The 14408-nt window shown below is 35.6% G+C and overlaps 1 protein-coding gene across 1 annotated transcript in view; it reads left to right on the forward strand.

The window, feature by feature from the left end:
- Positions 1 to 14408, forward strand: part of LOC118196513 (cilia- and flagella-associated protein 68-like) — a 159194-nt gene that overhangs the window by 89462 nt on the left and 55324 nt on the right. The window contains exon 2 of the mRNA XM_085812407.1: positions 1149 to 1336. Within this exon, the coding sequence (XP_085668533.1) occupies positions 1202 to 1336 (135 nt within the window). The 5' untranslated portion in view covers positions 1149 to 1201. The remainder of the gene's footprint in view (positions 1 to 1148; positions 1337 to 14408) is intronic.

Below are 14408 nucleotides of genomic sequence, written 5' to 3' on the forward strand. Positions count from 1 at the left end.
TGTCCAAGCGCAAATGTTCCGGAACACACAGTTCAGCGGACACTGTTTGATATGGGACTGCGCAGCAGACGTCCCACTTGTGTGCCTCTGTTGACCAAGCGTCATTGTCAACTACGCCTAAAGCGGGCCCGAGAATATAGAGATTGGATCATTGGTAAGACAGTTGCCTGGTCGGATGAATCACGATTTCTCATTTATCATGTCGATGGTTGTGTCAGAGTACGCTGTCTTTTAGGCAAACAGTTGCTCTTCCCTCTACAGAAGGTCATACACAGGCTGATGGTGGCGGTATTATGCTTTGAGAGATTTTCTCATGGGCGGTTCTGAGAACCTTAGTTGTGATAGAACAGAGTATGAAGGCTGCGAACTATTTGAACATAATTGCGGATCAGTTGCACCTTTACATAGCGTCTGTCTTCCAGCAGGACAACGCCCCATGTCACAAGGATCGAATTGTGTTAAAGTGGTTCGAGGACCATAAGAATGAATTCCTTGTTAATGTCCTGGCCACCTATCTCGCCGGATCTCAACTCGATAAAGCACACTAGGGATGTCATGGAGCGGCCTTTGCAGCTGTTTCATAGGCCGAAAGTCTCGCAATATGTCATAATATTTTGGCTCTTAGAGAATTTGGGCTGATGCCTCTTTGGGAAACAGTATAGTTTTAGAATTTCCGGTAAACAGTTTCGCGCGCTGAAGATAATTTTTTTTTTTTTTCGTACAGTGTCACCACTGCTCGTTTTGAAATCGTTGAATTTATCAGTCAAAAATTAGTGAAGGTTTACAAAATATGAAATAGGTAATAGAATAATTTCCAAATTCGAGCTTCCAGGTGCCCATATTCGGGTGGAGGACTATGTTATTGAAAATTTGATGGTTCAAGGTACTGTTGTTTAATCACAGAGAAACATGTATACATTCGTTGAGATTCTTCATTATTTAATTATTTTAAATATAATATAGGGTGATAATATTTGGTGACAACAATTTCAAAAATGAAACGAGCATTTACAAAGAACCGGCGCAAAACGCCGTTTCGAGACACCCATTTGGGCTAAAAAAGTGTATAGCTTTGAAATAATGGCTGAATTTTTCGTGGAATAACATTTGATCCACCATAAATCAACATTTTACATTAACTCTTACAGATTAGGTCTGAGGAGAAGATTTTCTAACTGAAGACTGCATAAAACCCTAGGTAATGGAGCGACTGAAGTATGAAGCTGATTATGAGAGACAAAGAAAATTTCTGCGTGAGAGGTATCTGCACATAAAACGCAACTATGTCTGCGACAGTAGCAATGAGCGATACCAGTGGCCTGCCCCATCTTTAAAAGTAGGCATTTGACCTCTCTTTCTAAAGATGTGAGAATGCTTTAAAGAAAGAAATGCATGCTCACATTTTCTCTTTATACATATTTAATTCTTATGCAATCATAGTTTGAATGAAAATACACCTTACATTTTGCGGGAAAGTTTAAAACATCGTTCCGTATAATCAATCACCGTCATAACGAATTTTATAAGATCGAAAATTTAGTTTGCTGTATCCGGTAGTTCACGAAAACCGATCTCGTACAAAAAAATGGATCACATTCCAAGCCGGCTGTAACGAACCCCCAGATATTACGAACAAACCTTTCGATTCCGTCAGACTTCCAGAATTTCCACAAGTTTTAACGGGAAAATTGATAACCCTTAAAACAATGCACGTTTAGGATGTTAGGATCCTTGTTCCATAGGTAAAGGGAAAGAAACTTCTTCACATTGCTTTCCTTTTTATAATCAACCTAAAAGAACGAGAACTGAATAAGCAAATCTCAGGACACCGTACGGCGTTTTTTGTATAAAAGTGCATCTAACCATTAAATCAAAGAAAGACAATGGATTCCATTCAAATTCTTTGACTGAACTGTCAGACAGAAGCTGAAAAGTAGGATAGAAATTTTGAAATTTTGGCTGTTCAGGAGAGGAGGAAGTAGCAAATCTGAGTTTGGATTATACAGTTGATTCGCCTTTTAGGGAATTAAATATTTTTTAATTTTATCTTTTTACTTCCTTGAACGAAGTAAAGGAAATAAAAATACATATATATAAAGGGTGGTCTAAAATTACTGAGCCCATTTCATGTTTGAAAAATTAGAAAGGAACAAAATGGGATGGGTACATGTTTATTTCCTTGGAAAGACAATTTAAAACAGTTTTACACAACAAAATTTTAAACATTAAGTAGCTTTGACCATGAGGTCTATTTGTGGCCCGCAATTTAAATGTGAATCGAGCTCAGTAATTTTAGACTACCCTGTATATCTACTCTGTTACCCGGTTCGGTAAGCTCAGATTTTTTATTCTTATATGATGGTAAATTGTGCGTTTTTTTTTTCCTTTTAAACCTAACTGAATTATGTTGTTCTTATGTTCCGGTTAAGGTTTTTATCCCTTTAATTAATCTGCATGCAATAGTTGTATGATTATCAAAAACTTAAAAGTTGTTTAGGTGCTACTAAACCTAACGAGACTTCAATTTATTTACATTTAAATCTCTTAATAGAATGTTGAATTAAGTCGCTTTGTGCACCAACTTCAGTGCGATATGGAACCAAAAATAAACTTTCAGTTTTGTGCACCGATAAATATGTCTTTATACCCGCTGACTGAATTGTTTTCTTCGTAGAAACTTTATTTTAATTATAAAAATTGTTTCTTACTGTTTTTAACTGTATTTATTGCTTTTTTTTTTTTTTTTTTTTTTTCACTATACAATTTTTAATGAAGATATTTCGAGTTTTTAGGCATTTTTGTCTTTCCGCGAAGTGAGAACTGAATTAATTAAATGCGAAATATACCTTTAATGAAATTCGAAGAAATAAGTCTGAATGAAATTCAGCAAAAAGTGTATATAATTTAATAGGCCGTACAAGGAAGTCATATGGTGTCCACAGCAGGTGTTCTGTTTTGTTTGAGTGTAAACGCAATCCAAGTTCTGTCTTCCAGGATAGGGGTTTTTGAAATATTTTGTTCTTTTGAAAGACATAGGATATTTTTTACAAAAATGATTGAATTTCTCCCTTTGCAACTATACATATCTTTAGTAAAAGGTAAAGGTAAACTCGTCGATAATTTTTGTTACTTGTTTTCATACATATATATATAAATACTGTTTGTACTTCTCTGTACGAAATAAAGAAAGCATTGTAATCGAGAAAAATTTCGGGTATCTTATTTCAACGGGAATATTCATTTTGAACGTTCCCGAATCCATTTGTTCAATGTTTTGCATCACATCTGTACGTACGGACATAATAAAGGATTCTTTATTCCAAAACGAATTGTAAAATGGATTCAAAATGAAATTTTTCATGACCTCTGTAAATACGTACGTATGTATCTTGCATAAGCGTAAAACGAAGAGCCGCGAAACATTGAAATTTTGTATATGGAAGTGCTATAACATGCAAGTTTATTTCTCCTTTTTTGTTGTAATTTAATTAATTTGTTTTTCAACTTGACTCGAGGGATTGTTTAATTAAGAATAATTCGAAGAAATAAGTTTAAATGAATTGCGGCCCAAAATGTGCTTAATTTAATAGGGCGCACAAGGATGTCATGGGGTGATTACACCAGATTTTTTTTTAAACCCAAAAGGGCTATGAATCATGAAAAACGATTTTTACGCGTTGATTCGCTTTAAATATCGTCTGTTGCAAATTAATTGTTTCACTTTTCGTATGTCTTCTGATTTGCTTCGGGAACATTACGTGTCTTGAATAGGAAGAGGGAGCTTACTCAAGCTATGTTCAAGTAAGAAGTAGGAAGAGAGAAGCGAAGCAGCGTCAATACAGGTAGAAGCAAAAGTGCGCAGTTATCCAACATGGCAACTTATAACAGGCAGTTTAAGTTCCGAATTAGTGACTTCATCAGCGTAATTAAGTCATATTGTCAGGACTTGTATGTCTTTTGACTTGTTTAGGGAATATTACGTGTCTAGGAACAGGGAGCTTATTCAAGCTATGTTTAAGTATGTGTGGAATGGACGACACAAGCAGGAAGGGTTAGTGTCCACGATATTGCAGGTGCTCCCGCAATTCGGGATAAAAATACCAACCACTTGTGATCTGAACGTAAAATATTTAAAAAAAAAAAAAAAAACCCTACTAACTAAAATTTTAAATAACAGCTCACTTTGAATTAGTTTACACAAATGCCTAACACTAAGACTGGCCTTAACACTAAGACTTAAATTATTACGTATGTAGTACACAAACTGCCGAAACTACAATGCGTTCTAAAATATCAAGAGGACTAAACTTCTGGCCTTAAAGGCGGACAGCAGCTGATTGAAAACTCGTACAGAATGCAGTGGCAAGGCGGCTCACTTTCCCTCTCTATCTAACTCTTGGCAAAAAGCCACAAGTTAAATACTTGGGCGTTAAAAAGTACAATTTGCATAAACAAGTTAACACATTTAATTCTGGCCGGAAGTGGAAAATAAGAAGTTATAGTAAAGTTTTAAAATAAAATAAACGTTAATGAAACTTAAGATCCTTACAAAGTCTCTTGCCATTCGGCCAGCTTTTAAGAATATCTTAATTTTCCATAATATTGATTAAAATACAAATGCGTTTAATTCGCGATATATTTAATGAAAAGCATTCAATGTTTCTATAAAATGACTTCTATATTTTTTCACTCTTCAGATATACAGAAGATAAAACATGTTCCCATCTTAGTTTAAATGTATATTCATCCAGCATCCTGTAAAAAATTCAGCTCTTCCACCTGGATCATTTGTATTGATAATGCCAACTGATAAATCTCTATTAAATTTCGCGAAAGTTCGTTAGGAGGATCATTAAAATCTTAACTCTTTCAGACTTTTTTCGAACCTAGGTTTTATTTACATAGTGAAGTAACATGTAAAGAATAAAATACTTCTTTAGTGGGGTTACGTTCATAAAAGTTTTGCTTAGATTTTTTTTTTTTTTCCTCCTATATGGGGGGGGGGCTTTTAAATTTGTTCTCAGAAATTTTGAAACCAGAAATAGGGAGGGAAAAATCAGGTATTTCGTGAATTTTGCACTTAAAGAAATGAACAACTTTGCTTTTAACTAATTAAAACATCATGAATATTTTGTTGACTGAGAATTTTATACTCCGGAGACAATATTTACAGAATTTAAAATTGGATTTTGTTATTACAAAACCGACTTTTGTTTTCACGTCAAACATAGATGGTCATAAAAATGCCATCGCTATTATACTGCAGTATCATAGAGAAGAGTGTTTTTCGGCCTTGCCATTAACTCAGATATGTGCCTTCATATATGGACCCTCATACCTTCTTCTGTATAAGAACAACCGTCAGATAGTACCGTCACGTTGTGACGCTTAATGGAAATATTACTAATCTGAAGTAAGTCTCTTGGCAAGTCATACTTCAAAATAGTTACTTTTTTATCACCTCTTTAATTACCTCAATAACTTATGCTTATATTTCATTACTTTGTTGGAATTTAGAACAAGGTCTTCGAGACTGCATAGTTGATAAATTACGCAGCAGAGAATGATTTAAAGGAACAACATTAATGATTACGTCTCTATTTTTTTCCCCCAGTGGCGGGCACTTGCCTATAACGGCATTGGCAACTACTAAGGCCAGAAGTGGTGACTCTTTTATTGTGAAGGCATCTAATAGGTGGCCACCGTTACCTCCTATGAAGGGACAGATAATTTTACATCCATGCCTTCTCCGGGATTCGAATCCAGGGCCTTTGGTATCCAGGGCCTTTGGTAAAAAAGAAACATTTGTATCTCCAGAGCGCGAGACTGTGTGTCGGAAATTCTAAAGATAGGCTCATTTTAAAACTATTTTGCGATATTGCTGTTGAATTGAATTTCATGATTTAAGTGCAAAGAACATGATATTTAATAAAGGTAACACAGAAAACGTTAAAAAAACGCCCCTTTGGGTGCAATGTAAAATCTGAAAGCTTTCAGATTTAATTATGCAGATTTGATTTAATTTAATTATCAGATTATTAATTTTGCACTAGGTAACTCGCACAACTCAAAAAAGCTAATGCTGTAGAACGCTGAAATTCTGTGTATGAGACAATGAGACTGCTATAACATCTCGTTGTGAACTATCTTTTTTTTATTGTAATGGCTAATACCAAAAGTATATATATATATATATATATATATATATATGTATATATATACCCATCCATTTCTTACCCGGCATAAAAGTCCTTACTCAGCCTTATTTTCGTGATCATTGGTCGTGGTCATATGTTCCCTCGCCAGGATTCGAACTACGGACTTCTGGAATACGCGCCGAGCGTGCATTACACCACAGAGGCATGCTAAGGCGGAAGATATACTTTATAAAACTATTCATGTTTTGGAAATGTCAAATTAAAAAAAAATTGATTTTGGACAAATTACGAAATCTAGTTTTAATGTAGTGTCCCGGTTCCTGGTATATGGGAAAAATTTTTATACTCGTCATGAAAAAAAAAATTAAATTATTAAAAGTTTGACTCCCGAAAGACAAAAATAGACCGGGATATTTAATTCCAAAACTTGCAATTTGTGTTGTCATTTTCAATGTACCTCGAGGGCTCGTTTAAATAAGTTAGTTTGATTTGGGGAAATAAGTTTAACTGAAGTGCAGCAAAAAGTGTGTATAATTTAATAGGCCGTACAAAGAAGTCATGTGGTATCCACATCAAACGTTATTCTTAAGCAGCGCTTAGTTTTCAGAAACATTTTTCTTTATAACTGGACTCAAACCGTTCTTCTGAATTTTTTTTTCTTTTTTCTCCCCGCGTGCACACAGGCTGACTAGGGTGCAGTGCCCCGTCATTGTTTCGTCACCGACAAGTGCTTTCCGGCCGAAGGAAATTCTTTGCAGTCCCGAACACAAACACACGCGCGATAGATGTGAAAAATCGTTATCTCTCCAGGTCTCACGTGGCTCTGCAAAATGCCCACGCAAAGTGAATGATCCTGGCGCCTTTTGAAAAAGCCTGCTCTCCACAGCCCACGGGACATACCTTTCGGAAGGAGAGGACCGTTAAACAGATTGACTCGATACTGGTGTCGAAAACGATTGGCCGCAGAGCGGTTCAGTTCTCTTTAATGTCGCGATTGTTTGCGTGAGGTTGAAGAAACAATCGTGCGTCAGACGTCAGTCGCAGATGGATAAGTGCTCGTTTTTATTAGAAGTTATTTGTTATTTATTACTTGAATAACCGATCCAAATTTTGTAAAACACGTTCCTTTTGCTTCTTTTTATGAGGATGAACGTTTTCTATTATTATTTGCTTCTTCTCAGCATTTCTTTTTAACAAAAATGGCTGCGCGGTAACTTATTTCTAATATTTTAAATAAGAAGAATATATACTGGAGTCCTCAAACTCGACTCCCGATTATTTGATTTTCCCTATAACTCGATGGCAAAATAATTTTAATCGTTAAATGATTTCTGCTGGTCAAGCAGAATCTTCATCTTTGAAATAATGTGGGGGTTTAGTAGTAGTTAGATTGTAATCATTTCTAAACACGCTGGTAAGGCGCAAAGAGTTTACTGGATTTTCGTAACTGTGCTACATATTCAGGTATATGAATGTTCGCAAGTTTTCCTGTTTAGGTCCAAAATTTGTTATGGTTAATTTTGCAATTTTTGTCTCTTTCCTTTCGTGCCACTATTGATTGGAACCTGTATAACGAATTTCGTGATAAGATTTGTTCTTTCCGTGGAAATTCCAAGCTATGCCCTTCCTTCTTTCAGTAACAAGTTGGCTGAAGAAAGTCAGGTATTCAGTTGCCACTTTAAATTTCTCATTTCTGCTGCAAGCTGTTATCAGGTTATAACTGCACCCTCTTGTAAGCTAAACTTTCAGTTCATTCTGAGTAGAGTTTCTCAGCTAATAACCAGGCTTATAAGTGTTGCGCCGTGTTGTCCGTGCAAATGAGTGAAGCTGGGTTCGAATCTCGAAGAAGTCATGGATATTTGTAACCGTATAGTGTCTGTGCGGCTAGGCGGCACTTAAAATACACGGTGAGTCTAAAGTCGTCTTCAGAGGTTGGTGATAGGTAGGGAAAGCGGTTTAGGAAACACTTTAACCGCCCCCGTGTTGTTCTTTCACAATTAATTTACTGCTTAACAGTTAGCTTAGTTTAACACTTAACAGTTACAACAGCTTAACAGTTAGTTCATCAATGCCTTAAACACCTGCAGAACTGTACCTGTCTGCGCAAGAAAAATGTCGGACGGGAAGAAAAGAAACAAAAATAAATGGAAATGAAATCAGATGCCTTGAATAACCAAATAAAAAAAAAAAAAGTAATCAATAAAATAACCCTGCTTAATTTAGGACAAAATAATTTATTGGTGAGTAACCCATCCCTTCTTGTGAACAACCCATTCCATTCGGTATTTTCGGTAACTCACCATCCTCTCGAGTTTGCGGGACTACTTTTCAGAGTAACTCTAATATTGCTCGGCTGCCAAGTGGCTTTGTGCATGAAATTTGCAAGTATAGGCTAATAAATAATACACGAAAAAAAATCTTATGTGGACTCCATATGATTTCCTGTATGACCTATTAAATTATGTAAAAGTATTAAATTATTAAAAATTAATTTATGTAAATTAATTAATTATGTAAAATTTGAAAAAGTATGATCAGAAAATTATGAGCAGTGATAAGAAGAATTAGATCATAGAATGATCAGAAAATATTAATCAGACAAGTTTCATCATTGATTTTTTTTTTTAATATGCTGCATTACTGATTGAAGTAGAAGAAATTCGATTCCCTCGGCTATACAGTATGTCCAGATTTAAAGAACCCTATTTCAAAGCTGCCAGCAGGCGAAACCAGTCATCAGAAAATCGTTAAATTTTGTGGCGGATTTAATGAAGGGATGGGAATGTCTTTCAGAGAGAGAGAAAGAATTAGTTACAAATAGACAGCGTTTTGCTTTGAAACCCTGCAGTCAAAATATAAATCTTCGTCGACGCCACACAGCAGGTGTTATAAAACCTAGAAATATTCGAAGAGATTTTGTTCTCAGTGTGCTTGTTGCTGACAATAAGTTTACGAAATCGCTCTTTGTTAGTAAAATTGTTTTGCCAAAATAGTAGTTGCTCTACAGAAATTTCGCTCTTTGGAGGCGATTTGAAGAGGTCCAATTAATGTTAACGAAAACTTCGTAACTAAATTTGAAGAAACAGGATCGTTTTCCGTTCGTCCTGGAAGAGGAAGAAACCCGTTTTTGCGAAAATAGTAAAGGAGGTTGCGCTTTGGGTGGTAGAGAACATAGCTCCAATATCCGGCATGTATTCACAGACGTTGGATATTCCACGTTCAACTGTTCGTAAGATCATGCGGAATATACTTTGATAATTATCCTTACAAACTTTCACTGGTGCAGTGGTTGCTTCTACGTGATTATGACGCTCTACTCCGGTTCTCACTTCAGTTTCTTGCTTGCTTTAAGATCAATTCAGAATGGCTATTGAAATTGGACCTGTACTTGATAAAACCACATCTCAACCCCAAAACGGGGGAATTTTCACACTTGCTAGCTTCGGCATTCGGCTGGGCAGTTTTATCGTCTTCCATGGCAAAACAAAATATTTCAAGTATCGTCCGGTTTTGAGATTGAAATTAATCCTACAACTGTCTCTCCGTTATAGGGTGACATATGCAATGAACCGTTGCTTCGTCTGTCCTGTGGACAAAATAGCATATTAATCAATAATAATTTTGTCAATAGTATGCTGCTTCATTTGCATTTGGAAGGTGACGTGAATACTCACAACTGCCGAATTTGGGAACCAGGGGCAGGGAAAAACGGACGGAGCACCATAACTTCGCCTATGGATTTACATGTTTTGCTACGTCGCACTATTTTTCTAGTATAACATCCATCAAAGGGCGCCTCACCTCAGGATCCAGCTCAAGAAGGAATCCACTACCCAATGTGCAGTGTTCTCACCTTTCTCCTACTGGGCGGGCTTTCCATGTTGCCGGTCATCGTCATGTTTTCTGCGTTTCTGCATGCAGTTCTAATTATTTTATTTTTAAATACCAATTGATATTTTGATAATTGCTTGATGTCTGTTGTAAATCCGCGTCCTATCTCAGAATGACGGTATGGTGCGCAATTTCTGCATAATCGTTGAAAATGATGGCCATCATGCGGAATATGTTTTCTCGTAATGAAATTTACAAAAATATAAAAACTATTATAAAAGTGTGGCAATATGTGTAATTTATTAATACAATGGCCTCACCTCGGTTCCATCAGTGGCGGAGTGGTTAAGACTTCCAAATGCTGGTAGTTCCACTATAGGGTTCAATCATAGGCGAGCGGACTAGATGCACGGTGTAGTGTTCTCCATATGTAACGTGAATGCATTTATGCCAGTTTTCCATAGAATATCCTCCACGAAAGTATTCCTCCTCTAGGCAAATAACTCTCGCTACTTTGCCATATTCGAATGACCTAACCTATCATCTTGATCTGATTACGTGAGATTGATTGTTTAAAATAAAGCAACTTGAGGGCCTATAGATGACTTCATGGAGAACTTTTTAAGGGAAACCGGCTCGTATCCACATTACACACGAGGAATCCACGAAAATGTACATGTAACTAGCCTGTTCGCCGGGATTCGAAGGAGTGTCTGACTGTATGTGTTCAGCGACTTTAATCTTGTTAGGACTTTGCATGTAAACTTCGTTTCGAAAACGTCAGTCAGTGAACACTACTTTTCCCCTTCCTGCAGACTTCTACAGAATTTTATTTTTTCAATCATTACTCACCTTCCTATTAAGTCTGATGCTCCTTTGTTGTTTGTTTGCTCTGGTTTAAAATCGATCCTTCTTAAGAGATCCATGATTTCATTTTAGGTGACATGCAAAATACATGATGCAAATTTAAAAGATTTTTTAATAGATGTTTTATTGATTTTTAATTTTCCCTTGGTCTTTTTGCAGACATTTCTAATATTTTGTATTTCGTACGGAAGTAGTTTTCTTCCGTAATTCGAGTCCCTGCGAGGGCATTGCTCATTTTTCATACCTCCTGCTTCGAAATAAACTAATATCTCTACAGTGGCGCCCGGACTAGAAAAATCTTAGTGGTGATGATTCTCCACCACCAAGATTTAGCGATTGGGCCCCCTAATCCTCAGTCGCCCTTTAAAAGGGGGAGTATATAAGGTATTTCTCCCGCATTCTTAGCACGCCTTCGTCGTGTAGTGGTCAGCACGCTCGGCGGGTATTCGAGAGGTCGGTGGTTCGAGTCCTGGCGAGGGCATTGCTCATTTTTCATATCTCCTGCTTCGAAATAACCGAATGTCTCTACAACTAATTCAGCTGGTCATCAAAGCATAAAACTGGCAAGGACAGTATTTTCTCTTAGCTGTTATCATTAAATTATCTTTACAGATTCTTTTTTATAACTCATTTTGGTCTCCGGTAAAGAGAAAGGAAAAAATTCTAGTCAACTAATGCTTTTGCATTAGGGCACAGCACACGAGAGCTATATGCTTTCTTAGCACCATTACGGGCCTTCGGGCAAATTAGTGTGCTGGGGCAGTACTTTCTGTTTGTAGGGGGTACTGGCTGGGCCCCCTACAACAACCACTCATAGAAATGAAATGTAAGTGAATTAGCATGGGGCCCCTATTTTCGTGATGCCCCCGAGCCTATACCCAGACGGCCCTGCCTAAAACTGATTTCCAGACGGTCCCGATCGCACTTCGACATTGTGCAGCCTTGCGCACTGATAATTTCTTTCCACGGAATTAAAATCTCGTTCTGCGCAGTTGTAAAATAAATTGGAGGAAACATTACTCCAAACGTCATTTGTCTTACTCTTTTCACGGTTTTCCTATATCGTCCATCATTTTTCATTCAGAAGCGAAATAGACGGAAATACATCAACGCTATTTTCATGCTTCATCTTTTTTAAATGATTAAAAAATTTTAAAGTGAAAAATTGTACCTATTCCGTCACAACTTATTTGTGACAATGAATGCATCAAAAATAATGAATCTCGCAAACTTAACTAAAGCTTTGAATATTTATTTGATAGCGACTTTCCTATACATAATGTTTTAATCTTTTTTATTTTAGAGAATGAAATTCTTAAAAAAATTTTAATTTGTGTTTAAACTTTAACGTGCTTTATAACAGTGCTTCAGAAAGATTACTCTAGGTTAAGAAATCTCCCAAATAATATAGGTTTTCATACTGCTGTAATTTGGGTCATCTGACATCTTAATTATAAAAAGTGTCAAAAAGAAAAATGTTAATTAAAAACAATCTGTGGTATTAATTAATAAAGTATGTACGTTCCTTGCATTGTAAAAAAAAACGGCGGTGCATAGAACCATCAAATTTTGAGCACACATAATTCTTCACACAAACGTGTGCACCTCGAAATCAAAATAATGAATTTCGATTTTTTTATTATTAGCCCAGAGGGTTATTAATTTAGTTTTGGCATTTTGCGTAGGTTCACTATAAATGTCGGTTCACTTTTCAAATTGTTGCCAACAAATATTAGAGTCCTGTATTACATTTAAAGAAATTAAGTAACGAAGAATCTGCATAAATGTGTGTATGTTTCCCGAACTGTGATATATATATTAACTGTACCTAGAGTCATCCAATTTTGAATAACGTGATCCTTCACCGAATATGGCCACCTGGAAGCCCTAATTAGAAATTTGTTTTTTATCGATTTCGTATTTTGTCAGACACTAAAGAATTTTTTATTAACAAACTCAACGATTTCAAAACGAGGAATGGCCACACTGTACGGGGGGAAAAAATATATCTCTAACGCGCGAGACTGTGTATCGGAAATTCTAAAGATATGCTCATTTTAAAATTATTTTGCGATACTGCTGAATAAATAAAGATAACACACGAAACGTTAAAAAAATCTCTTTGGGCCTAATATAAAATCTGAAAGCTTTCAGATATTTTTTTATTATTTGTATATTATATTATCTCCTTTGAGAAAAAAAAGTTAGAATTCTATTGAAATGAAGTCACTCATTAGCATTTTTAATGGAAACTTTAATGTTTCCATATTAAGTATATTCAAGAATCCATTTTAAACATGCTAATGAGTGTCTTCATTTCAATAAAATTCTAACTACTTTTTTCAGAGGAGAATAATACATTAAATAATCGTTAGAAAATAAATTATATATATGTATATGTAATGATTTTGAAGTGTAGTCGTGATGGCAGAATGGCAGGTTGGAAAGACGAACAGATGACAAAAATGAATTAGACGAATTTCCAATCTTTATTTCACGGCATATAAAACCCTTTCAGATATTTATCCAATCATAATGAAATCTGATACATTTCTATGATTCACTCATAATGAAATATGATAAATTTCTGTGTGCATTGGCTTTTAAAAAGAAATGACGTAGGTAGTTGAACAAAGGTAAAGCGAGGCGGTGTTGACAGAGCAGCAGTTAGGGAAGGGAAGAATGATGAAATTAACTCGCCAGTAGTATTTATACTGAGGAATAAGTAGAGCTAATTTGTGATTGGTTAATTTGTGTTTGTTACATAACATAGACGATTCTCGAATTTGGGAGAACAGATGAGTTTAGGGGGAGAGCACCAACTCTTGAATGTTAATTTTGAGGTCGCCCAATTAAAACATTTTGAGATAGCGTCTTCGTAAACTGTATTTAAAATGTCTCGTTTTTCCTTCTATTTAATTTTCATGCCAGTCTAACACAAAACCAACCTATCACAGCTAAGCAAACAGGAATTGACATTCAGTCTACGATTTCGCCGAATCGGCTGCACATTCATCTTCTGTAATCATTTGAGGTTTAAAAAGTCGCAGAAGCAACCACGAGGATGGCCAAGATTCACGTTAGAAGAAAGTAGATGTGAAGACGGCCTATTAGATATTGTAATATTAATATTACTATTTATTCTTATTCGAATGCAGGTTTCTTTTAAGAAATTAATATTGCGATAGTTACCTTTAGTTTATTCAATAACATTTTTAATTTGCTTATTCTTACTGCAACAAGTCGCATGATTTTCCCCTTTCCGTTTTCAGATGATAAAATTATTATTATTATTATTTTTTTAATTGAAAGCTTTCAGATTTTACATTACGCCCAAAGGGTAGTTTTTTTAAGGTTTTGTGTGCTACCTTTATTTATTAAATATCATGTTCTTCGCACTTAAACTATAAAATTCAATTCAACAGCAATATTGCATGAACGTATCTTTAGAATTTCCAATACACAATCGGAAGATTACGTTTTTCAAAATTTGATGGCTCTAGGTAGCGATGTTTTATTACAATGGGAAAAAACATATATGCCTTTATATTC

Source organism: Stegodyphus dumicola, chromosome 3, assembly GCF_044657685.1.
Source record: "Stegodyphus dumicola isolate Sdum_Otavi_A_Nest chromosome 3, ASM4465768v1".
Classification (NCBI taxonomy): Eukaryota; Metazoa; Arthropoda; class Arachnida; order Araneae; family Eresidae; genus Stegodyphus; species Stegodyphus dumicola.